General features: G+C 38.9%; 1 protein-coding gene across 1 annotated transcript in view; it reads right to left on the reverse strand.

Moving 5' to 3' along the window:
- Positions 1-3571: 3571 nt before the first annotated feature.
- Positions 3572-21565, reverse strand: part of LOC119777084 (protein MTSS 1-like) — a 56857-nt gene continuing 38863 nt past the window's right edge. The window contains exons 8-17 of the mRNA XM_038275863.1: positions 12690-12847; positions 12468-12575; positions 12232-12329; positions 10826-11090; positions 9790-9900; positions 8247-8486; positions 7906-8106; positions 6534-6693; positions 6182-6454; positions 3572-6092 (exon numbers count right to left, since the gene is read on the reverse strand). Of these exons, the coding sequence (XP_038131791.1) occupies positions 5635-6092; positions 6182-6454; positions 6534-6693; positions 7906-8106; positions 8247-8486; positions 9790-9900; positions 10826-11090; positions 12232-12329; positions 12468-12575; positions 12690-12847 (2072 nt within the window). The 3' untranslated portion in view covers positions 3572-5634. The remainder of the gene's footprint in view (positions 6093-6181; positions 6455-6533; positions 6694-7905; positions 8107-8246; positions 8487-9789; positions 9901-10825; positions 11091-12231; positions 12330-12467; positions 12576-12689; positions 12848-21565) is intronic.

Raw genomic sequence — 21565 nt, forward strand, 5'->3', positions numbered from 1 at the left:
AGAAGTATAGATACTGCAGTTTAAAAACACTCTGGTAAAAGTTGAAGTATCTGCTTGACCTCTTTACTCAAGTAAAAGTAAAAAAGTATGTGCTCCAAAAACTACTTAAAGTATAAAAGTATAAAGTAACCTTAAAAAAACAACAGCCAGATGCCACTATATGAAATGAAAGCTCAATTTTTCAAATATTTAGAAAAATCCTTTGAGATCGGGCCAAGGATGAGGGAGGCCTTGTTGGTCTCCAGCTCCAGATACGCTCTCTCCTGTATCCGACCTTTCAGACATTTTCGACATCTTTACATCAATTGTAGCATGGCATATATGAGGTTCCATTTGTATATCTAGACATTTTACATCTGCTTATTTTTGACACAAATGGAACCTCATAGAGGTAATGTTACAGTAAAGATGATGAGAATGATATTATTTTGCTGTTGCAGAACAATGATCGATAATAGCATTAGCCGTGAGCATGACATAGTTTGCTAATCAATAAATAGCGAGCGCTATCTTTAAAATCAGTCCATGTTATGGAAGGGCCCAGTTGTTGGAAAATAGTGGTTTGAGTGCCCCCATCTTGCCATCCTCCGGCAATTGTGTATATATTAGATTTATTCAGCAGATATTATAATGTTACCATTGACATGATTATTTTACCTTTTCCCAGGTGGAATTAGTCATTCAAAATACTATTAATTTTCCATAGTTATGAGCCTAGCTATTAGCTGTGTTATAGCTCATATTATTATTAAGCTTGTTCATCATGTTAAACTATGTTAGTGTTAAAGTGTTAATGTTACAGTAACCTTAGCATTCCCACATGCTATAGTATATTATACTGCAGTTTGCAGTTCACGGTAATAACAATAAATTACAGTAATAAGAATTATTACTAATCCAAAAATGATATTGTATAATATAAACATTAGTGTACATCCTGCATGCATCTTTTTTTGTTTATATTATTTAATTTAATTTGACTTTATTTCCTTAAATCATCTGTTTATTATTAGACATTATTATCATTTTGCTTTTGCATTTGTGCAGCCATATGGTATAACGTTCTCTGCTAAATCCGGCATGTTAGTAAACTGATGCAGTCACCCTCCATGCAGCTTGACGTAGCTGTCGACTTGCTGAGGAAAACCAGAGATTCCCTCAGCAGTTACAAAAACAGTGGATTTTCTGATGCACAGACAATAGCATAGGAGATGTGTGAAGACATGAATGTGGAGGCTGAACTAAAAAAAAAAGGGATTGAGAACCACAGAAACTCACTTTGGCTATGAGTGTCCAGATGAGCCCATTCAAGATGCACTACCAAAAATGGAAACCACATTTTTAATGTTGTCATGGATACTGCCATTTCTTCACTTGATGAGAGGTTTCAGAATCTTGGAGAAGTGAATAACATGTTTGGTGTGCTCCTCGATTTCCCCAACTTAGAAGAAAAAGATCTGCTACAGAAGTGTTAAACCCTAAGTACGTCTCTGACCCAGGACAGCCAGCAGGACATTGATGGAGCAGAACTCACATGGGAAATGCAACATTTCCCATTGCCATCAACAAACATGACAAACTTGGAACTTTTAGCCCTTCTGCATGAGAAGAAAATAGCAAAAATTTACCCCAACACGTGGGTTGCTCTAAGAATCTCTGCCACTCTTCCTGTTAAGGTGGCTGCTGCTGAAAGAAGCTTCTCCAAGCTTAAACTGATTACTGTAAAACTTACCTGAGATCTACTATGATGCAAGAACGTCTCAGTGGACTTTCCATCATAAGCATTAATCATGTGGTCTCAAATCAGCTGTCATATGATGATGTTGTAGATGACTTTGCTTCAAGAAAACCCAGGACAGTAAAGTTGTAGTCATGTGAGAGTATATAGTTTTTGAAGTAATTCAAGTTAAGGGAGACTAAAAACACCACTAGAACTATCCTGTTATTTTTTTTTCTTTATTTAAATCATTGTATTTTTTGTGCCTACTCATTTCTTTGATTTCTTTCCTTGCACAGTGCCATATTTATATTGTATTTAATGTCACTTGTTTACACTTCTTTGGGAGTATTTAAATTTAATACTTTATACAAGCCATTTATATTGCATTTAAATTAAAGTCACTTGTTTACACTTCTTTGGGAGTATTTAAATTTAATACTTTATACAAGCCATTTATATTGCATTTAAATTAAAGTCACTTGTTTACACTTTTTTTGGGAGTATTTAAATTTAATACTTTATATACGTTTTTTATATTGTATTTCATCTGTTCATTTTTTGTTTCTTTAATTATTTTTAAGTTTTTTTTTATGTGAAAATTGTTTTATGTAAATAAAAAAATGTCCAATACAAAGCTTTTTAGTTTCTTGTGAGTATATTTACACTAGCAGACATGCAAGTACTGCACAGTGATGCAAGGGGGCGGCAGCTAAAATGTTGCCTAGGGCACCAAATTGTTTAGGGCCGGCCAACACCCCACCATTACATGTACAGTTTGTCACGTTACAAAAATGTTTTATTTAGCTTAAAATGACAGATCTACAAAACAATGAACAGTAAAGCAGTTGAGGAAATAATGATTTCTGGTTTACAACCTTCTAAAAAAGATGGGAATTTGGCTATAAACAGTTTCTATCTTCATTAAAGCCCAGATTTGTAGAGGTTACAGCCCTTCAATAAATGTTCCCACCTGAGCAAGGGATTATTGCTGCTCCCCCAATGTAACAACGGGCCTGTCTGATGCTTCTCAGATCTATATTAAAGGTATAGTGGAGGATGTTCTTTTTCCAGGTGGATCATCAAAATAAGTGGTCCTCCTAATTGTCCATTATTCTGGTGATATGTTTACGTAAGGCCGTCCTATGTGCTCATCCCCATTTTCACTTACAGCTGATGAGTCTGACATAGTGGAAAAACTGCAAACTTCTTTTGGAAAGTAAGCTGTACGAGCATGCAACAGCAACTTTTAAACAGACTTAATAGGCGTTCCCTCGGGAGCAGGTACAGGGTTGCGCATGTGCATTTTAAGTGGAGAGGGCAGTTCTATACAGAAATTCACAAAAATCTACCACTATACCTTTAATCTACACCCCCTGCCTTTCACTTTATGTTGAAGGCCATGTATTTAATTTTAAAAGTAAACTGCAATGGATTTTATTCAGTGATGTCAAATATTTTCCCAACCAGTTGCCAATAGTGTGATACATTAGTGTATCACTTAAATCCCCAATTAAGAATATGAAATTTGGATTGGACTGGTGAAATAAGCTCCTCTATGAAATTAACTTGGTGTACTTTTTAAAGTTTTGATTAAACAGTTTAACCTTTCAGTTTCTTGTTTCGAAAAGATTGGTACATCCTCTTCTTTTTGCAATTCCATATTAAATGTTTGTCCTTAAAAAGAGAAAATTTGTCATGTCAAGAAAATGTACAAGAGGTACGATTACTTTATAATTTCTGTTTCTCATGGTTTGAAATGTTTCTTGTCTTACACTAAATATTTTTTTGTCATATATTGGAAAAAACAAACAACCAAGAAAACAAAACAAATGGAAAAAAAGTGAGCCAGGGTAGGTTAATTACACTTTTTTATTATATTTCTAAAATTATCACTTTTATCTGGTAAAATAAACTGCATCGAAGCTTGAACTATACAGGCAGGAAGAGGTCAACTCTCCACTGGGAGAAAATGAGCTAAAAACTAAACTACATCACAGGTTAAACTGTGTGTTTAGAATTTTACAAACTATAAACTTCTTACTCATAGGTTATATATATATATATCATATATTTATTCTAATAATTTTATTATGGGAATAACAAGTTCATAGTATAGACATTTAAACAGAAAAGAAAGTGGACCTATCAAAATGAAACTGCCTTCAGGAAACAGCTGTCATGTTGGTTCATATAATGGTTTCAGTCCAATGTTCAGCCATGCCAAAAACAACTGTACAAGCAAATAAACTAAACCAATAGACATCTGTACCGACTCAGAGGAACATTTACAATAATGCTGTGCACAATCATGAAGTTTGAACTTCTAATACTGATGCACACTAAACTCTGATCTGTTTTACATCTTTTTACACTGAAAACTAACAAGCAACTTTGTCTCTTTGATCTTTTAAAGGACAAAGTAGTAATAAATGAGAACCCAGACAAAATTAAAACACTGAAAAAAGAAAATAAATTAAACGTGTTGTGTGTGTTTGAGCTCCTGGACTGACCAACGGTGAAAATTATTTACATTTTCATACATCTTGTAGTAGCCATGCTCTCACAGTGCTTGAACTGAAATGCAAATCAATTATAGACCTAGTAGCACTAATTAGCCTCTTTAGCTTATATTCTAATGCTGATGTATGAGGATTAATCTCATATCCCATCATCCTGTCATAGTTTATATAAAACAACAACTAAAAGGTTACTTATGGTTTATAAATCATATATTTTTGTGATATCTTCATTTTAAGGGAAATTATATTTGTACTTAGTGGATGTAAGCAGAAATACATCCTTGTTACTCCCATAAACCTGGCCTACAGAATCTTTACATCAAAAATAATTTGTCTCAGTTGAGATTTCTATTACTGTGGTATCTTGATATGGCACATTGATACTCTGCTCTAATAGAGAGTAAATTAATAAAACCAACAAATCTATTTAACATATCTCATTCCAGAATAAACAAATTAGAAATCCGAAACATGGGGTAGAATTTAACAGGAAACCATATTGATGCAGGGACGGGTCATGATAATTACATCTTTCTAAAGTTCTGAAACTGAGGTTGACAAGATGAAGTAGAACAACAGGTATGCAAAGAAAGTAAAAAACCAACACACTCATCCTCTGCTGAGATTTGCTAAATTATTTACAAATTATAAAAAAAAAAAAACAACTAAAGTGAGCAAATATTTCAGAACAAATCCGCCGACTTCTATCTGCACTACTTCTTTAAGCTATACAAAGCAACTCAGACATGTGATCCTGTGGATTGTGCTGTGCTTATGTCTCTGAGCTGTGAAGGACAGCTTTGTGTCAATCAGCCACTAAGGTACCTTTAATAGAACCTAAATATTGCACTCTTTGTGCTCCAACTAATGACTTCTGCAAAGGCACCAAAATATGAGACGGTTGGTCTTCCTTTGATGGTGTCAGACAGTGGTTATTTCACTCTGATATATAACAAGCTGAAGGTTTTGTTTTCTTTTAGAGAAAATATTCACAGGAGCTTATTCTAACATTCCACACAGTTTAAACACAACAATACCTTAACCCTGCAGAAATAATAAGTGTTTTGGTTCAGATCTTCAATGTCTGAGATGTTAGTGCTCTCTTATTGCTTGTGATATGTATGTATATATATATATCAATTTAATATAGAAACAACCACAAGGGGGCACTCTGATCCAGAGCTGGATGACTACAAAAACAACCTCAGAATAATTTAACTGAGTCAATGTCAAATGTCTCAGAGTGGTTGTCATCTGGTGCCTCCTATTAACACAGAAAGCTTTTTTTTTCCTTTTTAAAGCTTTTCACCAGATTCACAGATATTTTTTTCAGTGGAAATCTGCCAGAAAGGATCAGGTTTCTAGTGACTGCAGCTCTCCAACAGGATGATGTCGTCAGGCGATGCGTGGAGCTGAACGATCGTTGGTCAGGGTCCTTTTCAGCTTGACCCCCTTACGGATAGCCACCAGCATGTTTCCTTCATCTTGCTCGTCAGCATCCTCGCCCCCTCCCTGGTACTGCTGGACCGCCTGGCTGGGCAGGGGAAAGGTCGGAGGGTTGGTGGAGGCCTGGCCGCTCCAGGAAGTAGTAGGAAGGCTGCCAGCTTCTGCTGGTTGTGCGAATGTTGGGGAATGCAAGCTCTCCTCTCCTCGTCCGATCTCCTCTGGACTCCTGCTCCCATTGATTGTTCCTGACACGTCAGGCACCGTGGGGATTTTCACAGGAACCACCGGAGTACGAATAGGAATGGGTCCTCCGCCCACAGAGCCTGAGCGACGGGCGCAGGGTTTGGAGGAGGGCGTGCGGCGGATTGTGGCAACGCCAGGGGTGACGATAACTGGACCGTGACCTGCTAAAAGGAAAATAGAGGAAGGATGAGTCCTTCATAAAGGGTGCTCCAATCCTAAGGAATGCTAGTGAACATCTGTGAATTATTTGTACCAGTGGAAGCGGCAGTATACGGCCCAGCAGGAGGATAGGATCCTGTGTGGACTGGTGTGGCAGGATGGTAGTTCCCCTGTCCAGGATAGGGAGGCTGCGTGCTGGGCATACCGGCTGTGGAGGCAGGACGCTTGGTCTGGAACATGCGTCTGTAGGACTGACCGATGTCACTGTTTCTGGGGATAGTGGAGGACTTGTCAAAGTCGGACGGCTGCTGCTGTTCCTGCTCAGGCTCCTGGTCTCCAGCCATAGAGAAGTAGTCATAATCTGAAACTGAAAGAGGTCAACATGTGGAGGTTACCTCCCTGATCATGATCAGTATGATACAAAAACTCCAGCCAAACTGTTGTACTTTGTGATGGTATGGTGTCTTCAGAGCAGCAGGGTGTGTTGGTCTGAGTGCTGTAGCCGCTGGAGCACTGGATGGAGTCTCTGTTTGATCTCTGGGTGTCCAGCTCCAGACCCCTGGATAAGGCCAAGGCCAGTTCACTTTGGGCCTCTAGATCATCAGCCTGACACATCCAGATATAATCCACATGTGGGGGAAAGTAAATATCAAGACATTAGACTTTGAATGGACAAAGCCATGTGCAGTTTATTTTAGCTATTAAAGTCATTAAGCATAATCAACTGAGGCCATTAACTGGGAACATTAATCGTTTACGTGTCGTTACTACAACACTGGTCTGCTGCAGGCGGATTTTGTTGTTCACTCACAGTTAGCAGATGGCATTGCATGCAAAACAATGTATGTGGATAAAAATCAACTGCTTGCATCCATCAGTTAATCATTTTTATAAAAACGTTCTATTGTGTTCAGTAACACAGTGGTTAGCGCGCACCACCCATGCACAGAGGCTCTACTCCTCGACGTGGTCGACCCGGGTACGAATTCGGCTTGTGGTCCTTTGCCACATGTCTCTCCCCCTGTGTTATACATGTAACTGCTTTCCTGTCAGCCTACTTTCCAAAAACATGTAACTGCTTCAGGAATCAGAGTTTGCTAATTGGAAACATTTTAGATCTAATTTCAATCTGACAAAGAGTAAATTAAAAGAAAAACAAAAAGAAACAAACAACAAAAATCAGTTAAGAAATGACTGTTTATAATCCATTTGTAGATTTTAATAATTAACTAGTCCTGAAGAATCAGGAAATGAATTAAATAGAACCTGACTGACAACATGAAGTATGCTTAATCATCTTAAAGCACAACACATCATGCCCTGATCACGTGAAATAAAAAAAAAAGTACAATCAACTATAAAGTCATTTCTAAAGCTTTGGGTGCTGCAGCAAACCAGATTTGGTCATTATTTAAAAACAGATGAACATTGGTTAACATTCCCAGTACCGCTCACTAACAAAAATTTCCTGTAAGGTTCTGTCAAAAAAAAAAAAAAAACTCCAATATGGTTAAATTAAAGACTGCAAAGGGGAGAAGGTTCAATGCTCTTCACTTTAATGTAAAAAACTGAATTCAAGATAAGGAGATTGATGCTGCAGATGGTGGATCATCCAGGCATTTGGCAAAGATGGTTACTGTTAAACATGGAGTGAGGTTTGTTTAATCAAGTATATAATAATCTTATTTTAAATTTTATTTAACAATCTGATAGAGTTAGGTTTGACCGCAAAACAAACAAACAATAAAATACCTTTTCACAGCACTTTGGATTAATTATAGAAATGACTTTTGGTGAAAGAAGGAATCTGAAGCTGACCTTCAGGATCCTGCTCTTCTCTTCCTGCTGGCTTGGTGTTTGTGTCTGAGCAGAGGGAGGTGCAGAGATCGATGTCTGGCCTGAAGGCATGCTGTTACCATTTATGCTGCCATTGTCCACCACAGCTGGACTCTCCTTGTCTTTCCTCCTCCTCAGAGTGTTGACCATTGGCTGGTCGTAAGGCCCTGGCTTCGCCCAGTCCTGCAAACAACCCTGTTTATCAATAATCTTCCACATTTCTGATTTTCAAAAACGTGTTCTCTAAAACTGCTGAGTAAACTAGGTGAACATGAGAACAAACTGTAGACAAGGAGGATGGAAAGCATGAGCTGATGACAGACCTTCCAGCTGGGGACTTTTGATGAAGGTACCATCGGAGAACCCAATGTGCAGTAGTTGGGATAGTCAGGCAGCAAGGCTGAGGCCGGGCGAGACCAGGAACGAGTGGGGCAGGAGGAGGAGGAGGGAGAGGATGGAGGGAAGAATGGGAAGGCGGTGCCTGAAACTGGGCTCAAACTGCCCCCGTTGCTATGCAGGTGGGAGGGACTGGCTGGGCTGTAGTGGTCGAAACCGTTTGACAACTGGTGTTGGTGGGAGGATGCAAAGATGGTAACAGAGACAAATTAAAGGAAAAGAAACAAAACATGAAATGATGACAAAAAACCCAGACAGAACTCAGGATAAATTATTAAAAGCAAAACAAACAAATCGATGCAGATGAGCTAACATCAATATGGAGCAGAGTGAATGCTGAACTGATAAAACAAGACTGAAAGATGGTTGCAAAGTATTTATAGTCTGTTTTCATATCTGTCAAGTTAAAACAACAAACTTCAATTTATTTTATAAGAAATGATGTGGCAGACTAAGGTGACTGTTAAAACTATATGCATTTTATTTATTCAATTCAAAGTGCCTGCAATAAGCTTTAAAGGACTTTAAATCAATAAATGGAGTCCAGGTGTGCTCTGCAGGTCTATAAGAGAAACTCAGTGGAAAAAGCAGCATCGAGGAGCAGACAGGATTGGCAAGCAGGGTTGGATTACCAAACATTTGCCTAGAAAATCTTTCAGATCGTTTTTTTAGTTCTCTGTCTGAAAGGGTGAACCAACCAAGTCGTTTCAATTTAAAATAAGGCTGAGCAGGAAGAAGAAACAGCCCAGTGGTCCATGGCCACACTGGAGGAGTATTATCACTAATGTGGCACTTATGAAAGAGCAGAAAGATGGAAACCATGAAAGGAAAACATCCTATTTGTATTTTGCTATGACCTATAGAGGGGAAAAAAGAGGTAGAAGAGCTCCGGCAAAACTAGAACACAGTTTAACTTTTTGGTCACCAGAATTTTTGTTCAAACATATGAAAACTGAAACTACACAGTTTGCTCTGTGAAACATGGCAGCATAATGTTGTGTGATACTCTTCTTTAGCAGAAAGGGAAGAAAGTCATAGATGATTCGTGAAAAGAAAACTATTAAAGGCTATAAAAGCCTTTAGCGAAGATCTTCCAGCAGGAAAACAGACAGAGGTAGAACAGGAAGGCTTAGATCACAGCGTTTTGAAATGAGGTCAATAAAAAGCTAGACTTTGAAATTAAACTCCACAGATGTAAATATGTATCAATGTTTTCTCTGAACTCTACAAAGAAGTGCTGAAAAAGAAAAAAAGGTGCATCAGTGACTGCAGTGAAATGCAGTTTTATAATGTATAAAGAGAGATAGGATGAAAATGCAACATTTAACAATGAAGTTTGTTTTTTTAACCTGAGAGAATCTGAAAAATATATTTAACCCTTTGCCAGCCTCCATTTCCCTCAACTGAATTAAAGCCGATTCTCATTATGCCCAGGTTTGTGGTTTTTGTTACATTGTGAGGTTTTGTCACCTTGTGAGAAGCACTCTGAAGCGAAGTGGCAGAGAGAGAGCAGGCATTGCTGCAGTCACCATCAAGCTGCCCAGTCTCTGACGTCTCAGAGGAGCTGGAAGTGGGACAAGGCTGGGGCGGAGAGGACAAGGAGCAGCAGGCAGGAAGTGGAACGAGCAGGTTGGACAGACAAACAGGCATGGATGGGAAAACAGCGTTAAAGCAAAGGCATATAGATGGTGCAGGCACAGGGGAGTCTGTTTGGTGGTTTTAGCAACGTCTCCACAGGTTAGTAAGGAAGAAAAAGACCAGATAACACTAGGAGCAGAGTTATATCAGCACTAGATGCACGGCCTTCAAAGAAGCTTTGTTAAAGTTCCTTCAGAAAGTTAAAGCCTCTGATACTGTAAGTTCACATGGTGAGGAAACATGAGGCGTGATTCCCAGGGCTGTACTGTATGTGGGTCAGGCTCTGTGCTGCCAAACCACCTTCAGTGAATCATAAAAACTTGGAGTCCGGCTAAACCAGTGTGTTCTGGGCTGAGGAACTCTGGTTGCTGGCAAACGACACAACGTTGACTAAAGCAGCTGCTCTCACGGTCGGCTGCAAGCCTCAAAGCTGGCACGGACAATCCCCTGGACTCAATCGCTCGTTATCATCTCACAACTTTTGTAAAACGGTCAGACGGAGCCGAGTGCGGCCCGCTGATGGAGACCTACTCTTAATGCATGTAAGACGTACAGGCAACATATAATTTAACTATGATTCATTTAATGAAAATAAAGCAGAAAGTATTCTGAGGCCTTTAAGTTTAGCCAAACCAAAATCTGTCACAGCGGTGGTTTTTTTTATAGCAGGATGACTCTGACCTGTTTTACCCTGGGCTAGAAAGGAAGTAGCCTAATTTCCTGCATATTTATGCTACAGTAATAGCACTGAAATGACTTCACATGCTTACCACAGCCACAAAACTGTCTGTCTTAAGGAGACTTACTCTCAGCAGGGAGCTCTATTGAAAACAGGAATAAATATGAGTATCTCTGTTCCCTCTCTTACCTTTGTTTCAGCTGGCATCGGTGAAGACGATTTGGAAGAAGCATTTTGGTCCTGCGATGAAGAAATGAAGCCAGAGTCGTGGGAAGAGATGCTAGAGAGCCGAGCCGGGGCCTGCAGGGGTAACGTGGAGCTGCGGTATCGATGGCAGGGATGATGATGGTGAAAGAGGTGATGTGAGGAAGAGGAGGAAGAAGAGGAGGAAGGAGAGTGAGAGTGAGAGCCACCGGAACCCCTGGAGTCACTACTGTTAACGCTGTTTAGACTACTGTGAAAGGGGGGGGGGGATGGCACAACGGGGAGGACCAGCGGGAGAGGTTTAGCAGCGACGTGAAGAGTTAAAGACAATTAAGGTATCCAAAAGACAGGAGTTCAGGAGGAAGGGTTGGATAAAGAGGACCACAGTGGAGAGATAAAGCGCAGAGGATAACGGGGATGTGGAGGAGACAGGGTGGGAAACGATTAACACGACACGATGCAGCAAGCAGTAACTGATCCAATCTAACTCATATAAAAATACAGATGGTAAACCTTTAGCAATTACATAAAAATACAAAAGAACCAAATAAATTCTGATTATTTCAATTTAGACTACACAAATCACTGCGAATAATAAGCAAGAAATATTCCCAATCCCAATCACCAAATCGCAAAGATTGATGAACATTTTAATGAGAATGCTCTGTTTTTGTTCTGTTACAATGTTTTTTTTTTTGTTAAACTTGTCCAAATATGTGACATTTAAAATTGGACAATGATGACAAAAGACACAACTTAGTTTTACTTTTTAGAATAGATAAAAAAAACCCAAAGGTAATTTGGACAGAATAAAAAATTAGCTTACATTCACTTTTCATTGAAAAGCTGAAAACAGACTAATGTCTATTGTGTCTATTGTCAAATTCAAAATGTCACATATAAAGTGAGATATTATATCAAAAAACAAAAGACATTCTTTTTTAATCAATCACCTACAAACAAATATCAACACTAACCAATCTAGTTTTAAAATTCCCTTCAAACCAAAGAATTCATTGTAGAAAATGTTAACAGAATAGATGGAGATCCAAAGAAAAACCCACCAGGTAGATCTCTGACTTTAAACAGAACAGTTCTGGTTGGAAACCATTAGAGAAAGTCAAAGTCTGAACAGCTAAAAAAAACTGAAAGCCCTCTGAATCGTAAAAACTTTATCATCACAGTGTGATTAACCTAATTTATGTTTGTTAAACTTCACTGTATGAAAAGATTTGTGGTCAAAAGTTGTTTCTCCAGCTCATCTTGGCCACGGGTTGGATTTTAAAGGCTGTTCAAATTTCTGATGTAAAACTAAATGATCCCAGATATATTATTGGTACAAATTTGTACCTATGAGATAAGAGATAAGGATCAAAGCTGCGTGAGCTTACCTGCACATGCTAGATTTTCTGGACATGGTAGTACTGGGAGAAGAAGGAGGCGTTTGATACGACCAACCATAGTCTGAGCCCTTCAGGTCTGAGATCACCTTAAAGAAGTAGGTATAAAAGGAGAATATTAATAGTAAGACAAAATCCAATAATGTTTGTTACAGGGCTGTAAACAAACACAAACTGACCAATAATTCATCATTTTGGAGTGTTTTAAGGTTTTTTTTTCTCCATACCTGTTCACTAGCAGGGGGAAGCTTGTGTGGGTCAGAGGTCAAGGCCCTGAGGTCCTCAGAGATGGTCTGGAGGTGGGTAACTTCTGCCAACATGGAGGTCTCTTCATCCTAAAAGCATCAAAGCACATGCTAAGTAGAAAACCCTTAAACAGATCATAATTGTATACAGTAATGCAACTTGAATGAAAAAACAAAACAATGATCCTCTTTTTTTTGACTCACCACTACAGGCTGCAGCAAAGCCACAAAAAAGCAAAACCTTTGTCTCTCCTCAATCAGAGCCTTCCTCAAAGCTTGTTTCTCTGTTTCTTCCAGGAGGATGTATTTATCGCTCACATCCTGCATGGCACTGTTCAGCTGGGGCTGGAAGTCACCGCGGCCTTCAGGAACAAACACAAACATGACGTTTATTTCATATGGAAGGTGTTAAACCAATTAAACAGCAACACGTTTCACCATGGTTCAAACAATAAGGTTATCATACAACATGCACTGAATATGGAAAGGTATATAACTTTTTGGATTTCACCTCAGCCTCTCTTTGCTCTTGTTCAAGAGGTAAAAGAGATCATCTTCTTTAGACAAATCTGTTGTCTGTAGATTATTATAACAATTTATTCAAAGGTTGCAGCATTTTTTTTTTTGCATTTTTAAACTCCTCTTCATGTCAAGCATTAATATTACTGAAAGTTTCTAGAAAGACTTTAACCTACCCAGAAAGCAAAGTAGCAACAAACCCATCTGGCTCACCAGCTGTCTATATCAGAGTTTTAACAATAAATATGCAAATCCATAGGACATTTAGAACTCCAAGGTTATCTCCTCGCTCAGCCTTGCCTGTCGTTTTGCTTTGCTGCTCAGCAGAAATGTGTGTGTGTCTAATTTGTAACTGTTTGTGTGTACGGTTATGGTTTGTAGACAGGATGCCCTGAAGCCAAATCGGGACCTCTTGAGTTTCTTCAAGGAGGCAGGAAGGTTGGTGACTGCCCGTGACCGTATGATGCACTGCGGGCCTCCGAGGCATTATCTAACCACTAGAGATAAGGTTACACGAAAACATGTTTTGACTTTAATATATCAAGGACTGTGGTCTCTATCCGCTCATATGTCTGGCTTGGGATAACAAACTGCTTTCTTTTCTGGACGATGGTTGTAATTTCCTTCATGTGAGATGAACATGATAAATAAACAAAAAGGAAGTTGGATATGAGTGGGGTTTACTCTATATGCATGCAATGTTGTAAAAAAAAAAACAAACAAAAAAAACAAGTAGTAATGGCCCCCTTACCGCTTCCTTCTGGTTTTGAAAAAAAATCCCAGCAGTGTTTTGGAATAAGAAAACTTGGAATATTTATATTTATAAAGCATAGTGGTGGAAATGTAATGGTCTGGGACTACTTTGCTGTTTAAAAACCTGGACACGTTGCCTTAACTGATGGAACCATGAATTATCCTCTGTGGTTAAACCTGAAGCTAAAATTCCCGGCCATCAGTTGATGGCTTTTTAGCTCAAAGAAACGTCGCTAATGCTGAGGAGGTCAATAACCCAGAGCACATCAAGTCCACCTCAGAATGGCTTGGAAAAGAAATGCTTTGAGTGGCCAAGTCAAAGTCCATAGCTAAATCTAACAGAGGAACCATAGCTAAACCAAGTTGAATCTTCAAGAGGTAAATATCATACTTTTACTAAAAAGTGACATGTTTATGTGGTGAGCTTCAGGCTTTCTGAGTTTTGTATGAAATATCTGAAAAACAATATTTAAAAATAAGATATTTCAGGGAACATATACTTTTTTTTTTTTTATAGCTATCCAACAAATCAATGTAAGAGAAGGATTTAATAAAATGTAAATAAAAATCTGAAGCCTTCCACAGTGACTCTAATTAGGGTTGAACAATTTTGCAAAAGCTAACTACAAACATGTAGATGTTTCACATGACTGTAAAAGTGCTTACAGCTACTTGCATGCATAAATATGTATGCTAACTACAACTACAACTGCGACCCTTGTTTGCCGGGGTGCAGTCAGATGAGCATACCCCGTAAGACCAGCATACCCATAGTCAATACGCATGCGCACAATTTCAGATTTGCATTTATCCTTTTAGTTTTGTACGAAAATAAACTTTAAACTACCTCAACGGGAATCTATCCCGTTAGTCATGAACAAAAAAAAAAAAACTATTTAAGATGAGATCAATAAACACCAAAAAGTAAGTAATAAATTTTTTATTTTTTTTGCACATGACTAAAGGGATAAGCGCCCGTTGAGGTAGTTTAAAGTTTATTTTTCGTACAAAACTAAATGGATAACCTAAAGGGATAAATGGGTATTGACTATGGGTATGCTGGTCTGACTGGGTATGCCCATCTGACAGAACAGCGGGAAACCCACAAAAAGCGCATTACCGCCACCTAAAGGGCTGGGGTAAAAACGGCACAGTCTTAATCTACCGTATTTTCACGACTATAAGGCGCACTTAAACGTCTTTTTTTTTTCTCAAAATGTGCGGTGCGCCCTATGGTTCGGTGCGCCCTATGTGTGTTGTAACTGCGACTTTTTAGACCACCTCATTGAGGAGATGATGAAAGAGTGGCTGAATGTAAGGAGACCAGGTGTTTTTTTTCCACCCCTCACCATCGCTGTTAATATGTAACTCCATGCGTGCCCATCTCACAGCTGATGTGAAAAACATGGGGAAACAAATTAACCCTGTGCTCGCTGTTCAAACCGCTCGACATCGGTGTGAACCGGACCCAGCAGGTGCAGCAGAAGCAGCGAGTTTACATGCAAAGTCAATGGTTGACGCGCATATAGGTGCAGCAAAAGGTCCTGCAGCGCGTTTTGGTGCAGCACGTCGGGAGCGTTTAAGCATCTGACGCACCGCCAACGCGCTGCTGCTGCTCGACATGGAAAAATTTAAGTTTTGCTGCTGGACGCGCCGCATCAACCAATCAGAGAAGCTGATCTGGGAGCTGACAGCGAGACAGTACAGCGCTCTGATGACATATGATATTAACGCAAATGAAAAGGCTGGATGGATGGATGAGGAGATGATGAAAGGCAGGTGTATCTGAGAAGACTAGGTGGTTTTTTCCACGCATCACCATCGCTGCGTGCCCATCTCACAGCCGATGTGAAAAAAAGATGAATCAAATGAACGCTGTGCTCGCCGTTATCCCGGGGGTCTGACAAAGGAGCTTCCACCGCTCGACATCGGTTTGAAGCGGCCGTTCACAGTAAGGCTGCGAGCGGCGTGGGAGAGATGGATGACCGACGGAGACCACAGTTTCAGGATAAGAAGGCAGCGCCGGGCAAATTACGCCACAGTTTGCGGATGGATTGTAGATGCTTGGACTAAAGTGTCTGCTGGCTCTGTTGTTCAAGCTTTCGCAAAAGCCGGCATTATTTCTGAGGAGCTGCGCTGCACGGAAAGTGACTGACAGCGAAGAAGGGGAAACTGGCATGTCTGATTTAGCGCAGCTGTTTTATTCAGAAACAGAGGATGATGACTTTGATGGGTTTGATTAATACTTTGTAATAAATACATGAATAAAGCACAATCATACTCAGTTTTGCTCCCGCTCTATTTTTCTACCTGAAAACTTAATTCAACAGCAGCTGGTCTCCTCCTCTTCACCGCGGTGGCTGGCAGGTGTTTTTTCATCTAAATAATCTAAATCTTGCAGCTATATTTGCTGTGATCAGTGGGAATAAAGTAGTTTTAATATGTTTTTAAGTGAGAAAGTCCACCTGAAAACTTCAGAATTGCAGTCAGTTCATCCAGATTATCTATTTCTGTCGGAGGCGCTCAGACCCCCACATACCAGCGGTGCGCCGACAGGAGAAATCCTTTCGTTCACCGCGGCTGCTTGCAGGTGTTTTTCATCTAAATAATCTAAATCTTGCAGCTATATTTGCTGTGATCAGTGGGAATAAAGTAGTTTTAATATGTTTTTAAGTGAGAAAGTCCACCTGAAAACTTAATAATTGCAGTCAGTTTATCCAGATTATCTATTTCTGTCGGAGGCGCTCAGACCCCCACATACCAGCGGTGCGCTGACAGCAGAAATCTCTTCATCAGCAGCCTGTAGGCTGGGCAGCCTGGGGTTCACCGCGGCTGCTGGCAGGTGTTTTTCATCTAAATAATTTTAGCTGCAGGCACCAGGATACCGGCAATAAAAGCGAACATATTCCGTCAGCAGGTTTCAGGATTTTAAGTTAATTTAGGAGTGATCACAGCGCTGTGTCATCTGCGATGTGTCTCTCTCAGCTGCCAGGTTTGATTAATACTTTGTAATAAATACATGAATAAAGCACAGTCATACTCAGTTTTGCCCCCGCTGTATTTTTAAATACGCAGTAGAGGTATTTAAAGGTAGTAGAGGACATGTACCTGTATATAAAAAACGCGCCCTATAGTCCGGTGCGCCTTATGTGTGTGTTAAATACAGAAATGGGACACATAACTGAGAGTGCGCCTTTTAGTCCGGTGCGCCTTATGGTCGTGAAAATACGGTACTATAAATTTAATGTGACAGAAGTTGAGTGCCTCTGTAAATTGAAAATAAGAGTTAATTTCCATTATTCTTATGCTAACATGAGTTAAGCAAGAATTTTGGACAGCAGTAAACTGGTTGTAATCTTACTGGAAAAAACAAACTTCTGCATTTATTTATTTTTTGGTCCAAAATTGATCCAAAGTGAACTTTCTTTTTAAGGGTATGACTGAATCTGAACAGGCCTCACTTATTAGTCTGTTTTCCACAGCAGGACCTTGCTTGTCATCATTGTACCTGCAGGCAAAACCTTTTTCCATCCGGTTGCCTTGGACATTATTTATAAATTGACACCTCAAATACTCCTGTAATCACTAATTATAAACATCTCTATCATTACTGTAATGTAATGTGAAAACCATCTGTGATTGGGATCTATAAAGTATAGTTTCCAACAGCTGAAGCTACAGAAAGCAAATTAGCTGATTTAATGCATTTTGCATTAAAGCGCTGCAGAAGGCAGGCTTGACTTTAAAGTTCAGGCAAAGTTGAGAAGGAAATGTAAGCCTTATGTTTAAAAAAGTTGGCCTGAGCTGACTTTAATAGAGAAAAAACACTCTTCCATCCTAAAGGAAAAGAAGCTGTGATGTCTCATTGGCACATGTCCCATTTAGAGATTTGTTTTTCATAACTCATTTAATGTGGCAGTGGCAATCAGCTTTCTTGACATAACCAAAATGGTCTTGGAAAAGCAGAGACTTAAGTTGAGGAACATTGCCTAAGACAGATAGAGCAGCCTGGGAAATCTTCCATTTACAGGTCAATGATGAATCCATTAAAATGACATAGAACAGCTCCAGAAGTTTCTGTGTTGACGATTTTAACTTTGCCAACTTCTTCTTCTACAGTTTTAAAGCCAACATTTTGTCATTGGAGATTCTCTAAACTCTTTGTGTCCCAAAACTGGAACATTTCATATTCCCTTTGAACAATTACTTCTGATTTGAAGTAATTTTCTGTAATCTGCTTTTAGCCTACTGTAATGAAATAGTTATATGTATCAGATAAACCTTGTCCGACAGCTGGCGGGTCATTTCAGTTAACTTAGGCATCACCAATTCACAGCACATATAATCTTTACATGATTTACAGATCCTATTTAAAAGAATACAGATTGATTTAAGGTTTGCTATACAAGGAAACTCTTTTACCTCAGTTTAATCAGAGGTAATCTGGTTTGGTGGCAGGTTCTAAACTGTCATATTTAGGGATGAAAAAGGAATGAAAAGAAATTAAAATAGATCTTTATGAAATTAAATATGTTATCTGTTTTTTTTTAAAATCATCCATCGTGCTTGTAATTTGTCACCATCCTTTGTTTAGGGCCCAAAATGACAGCAGGGATGAAATGCCAACATACAGGTTAAAAAAGGGGGAAACTACTCCACAAAGCGGCCAACTGTCCTCGACCTGCTTTGAACTACAATCCAACAAACTAGACTGATGATTAAGGACCTTCACAGGCTATGTTGCTGCCATTTTCAGTAAAAAACAAACAGACAAAAACACCCACAACTGATAAAAAATATAAGATAGAAAATATAAGCTCAGATTCTATACAGTTAACTTTTGGATAGACTTTATAACTTTAAAATGGCCTGCTATAAAGATAAAAAAACACAAATATGGGTTCTGCCCATAAAAACAGTCTTTAGAACATGATACCGAAAAAGCTGTTAACATTATTAGATCTTATTAAGGTGACCGTTAGTTATTTAATGTGTTTATTTTTCACCCTAGATCCAGAATAATATTCACATCCAACACTGTACAATAGGAGTGTCCATTAAAGGGGAACACCGCTTTTTTTTTTACATTGGCCACCCATACTCACCCATGTTTTGTGTCATTTGGAGCTGTTCCAAAGATATTCGGATTTGTAATCCAAGTAAAAACAAAGCGGCGCGTGTATGACGTCATCCGCATGCGCCGGCTACCAATCATTCATCCTATTCGCTGAACTGCTGCTAGTTTTGCTCACATGCCTGATGTCTAGTGCTACTACCACAGATGATCTCGCTCTCCAAATGGAATTGAACGATTCAGATCAGCTAGCCGAATGCATAGAAGGGGTAGAGCGTAGCTGCCTGTGGCCCGGGCTGCTTGTCACAACTCCAGTCCGGTATGTGGATGACGTCATACACGCGCCGCTTTGTTTAAAAAATATATAAATATGAAAAATATGTCTGGGGGCAGTCATTCGCCTACATGTTATGAATGCTGGTGTACCATAAAGAATAAATTATGAACAGATTAGTTGTTCAAGTCGTGTCCCATAGGAAGACGTTACTTGAATATAACCTAACCGAATATCTTCAGAACAGCTCCAAATGACACAAATCTCATATGGGTGAATAGAGCATGAGGTAATAACGTAAAATCAAGGGACAAAATGTAAAAAAAACAAAACAAAAACGTGTTCCTCTTTAACTATAAGCACAGCCACTCAGACATTTCAGATTTGAAGCATTTCTCTACAGGATTGACCAGCTTTGAGTGATTTGACTAGAGGGGTGGAACTGTCCCTCATTCTTCACACATGTAGAAACATGTGCAGAGACAAATGGGATTAACTGCTCCATCTTTCACATGGCCATTGATTAAATTAGACTGTAATTTTAGACTTTTTCTAAGTGCTGCTGGGCTTTTGGGTCAGGAAAAAAACACTCTCATGAGACTGATAGGAAAACATCAGATCTTGTCTGGAAGGACAGATAGTACGTTATCCTCTCGAGGGAACAAATGTTTCTCTTTTAAATCATATGCATAAACATATACATTAAATTTTATTAAATCTGATTATTGCAAATAACAACTAAAACACGGCTTGGTTAAAAAAAATCGGTTCAAGTATTTAAAATTAGATCAACAAGGCAAAGTAGAAAACTGGACAAAATAACAAATGCCTTGAAGTTTTCTTTAACAGCTTGACGATTTTTGAGCACAGCATGGCAGCTTTGTGATAAACTTTTTCACTTTGTCAGCAAGCAGGTTTTTTCATGTTCTGTTAAAGTCCAAAAGTATATTATCATTTACCTGTTTTTTTTTTATTTTTTGATTTGTCCACATGTAAATTACTTTGCAGTGGCTTATGCAGAGTACTGACTTAAATCCAACAGAGAATCTGTTCCTGGAGCTAAAGATTAGGGTGATGACAATAAGGCCTTTCCACCTGAAAGGCTTAGACCTCTTAACTAAAGAAAAGCAGTCAAAAGAAAACAGTTTTAAAAAAAAAGAAGCTTGTTAGGAATTACAAAAAGGGTTGGACTATTGAATGCAAATCAATTATTTTCAACTAATAAAAATAACTTCTATACTCCAAAAGGAATATTTATTTTATTTTAATAAATCTTTTCATCTGCTAAGGGCTTCATGTTTTTGATGTCTTCCATTGTACATAAATTGGAAACAGTGGCTGAACTGATTAAATAAGGATAATAAGCAGATTTTTCCCCATAACCAACTGTTCTCATTTAACTTGAAGGTTTGATTCTCTAGCAACACATAAAACAGCATCAGTTGCTATAGTTATACTGTCAAATATGCAGATACAGAGAGAAGACTGAGAGCTGTTCCCCCTCAGGTGAATATTACTGCAGTAACTCAAGCTGCTGGCTCCAGGTGCAGCAGCATTCAAAGGCTGAGCTCTTTGAGATGAGGCATAGCACTAACCTCAGAGTGGGAGCGTAAAAAATAATAAGATAAAATATGCCGTCTAGTGTTGCCTTTAGTCAAAAGGCCCAAGCTCTCGACTGCTGAAAAGCTTTGACATAAAGGCTAATCAAGCTGAACATACCAAGTCAAAGATGTCATCTTTAACAGAGTCCAGAAGGTTTGCAAAAGCTTAGACATCCGAAAGCAAAGATTTTCTTCTAGTTTCTATGTCATAAAATGTCTATTCATGCTTCCTGCACAATTTTAAAAGTCAAAATCTCATATTTGCATATAAAGAAATACTTTTAGTTTCCAGGGTTTGCACCAACAGGTAGAGGCATAGATGGTTGATGGAGGGGGAAAGGTAGGACTCAACTTATAGTCAGTAGTGTTAGGATAATTATCATTGATGATGTATGAGTTTATTACACCTTAATATTAGCTGCCTGTTGCGTGTCAGAACTCATGTTTTCCCCAGCAGTTTATCTAATTATGGCAGTTCCTCAGTCCGGCTATGTACAGTAATAATCTTCATTTTGTACGTGGCAAATATTTGGGAATGGAATGAGAGCGGTGTCTAAGAACAAAGTGTAATATTTTGATAAGGCTGGAGCCATGGATGTCTCCTCATCTGCAAACGTGTTTTATGTAACGATGTGATGATGTGGTACACTGAAGTATAAAATGCTTCTCTACCCGTTTGTTGGGGCCACTTTCTGAGAGGTGAGCCTGATCAGCTGCCTTCTGTAACCCTAAGCAATTTCTCTGATCTGAGTAAGATTACAAGTTCTATCAAAATCTGTTGTCATGTCTCATGGTTATTTAATACATAATGAAGTGTTATTTTAAGAGTTTATCCCGAGTGATTCCTTTTCGGGAAAAG

Source organism: Cyprinodon tularosa, unplaced genomic scaffold (genome assembly GCF_016077235.1).
Source record: "Cyprinodon tularosa strain WSP-4 unplaced genomic scaffold, ASM1607723v1 ctg98, whole genome shotgun sequence".
In the NCBI taxonomy this organism is placed as follows: Eukaryota; Metazoa; Chordata; class Actinopteri; order Cyprinodontiformes; family Cyprinodontidae; genus Cyprinodon; species Cyprinodon tularosa.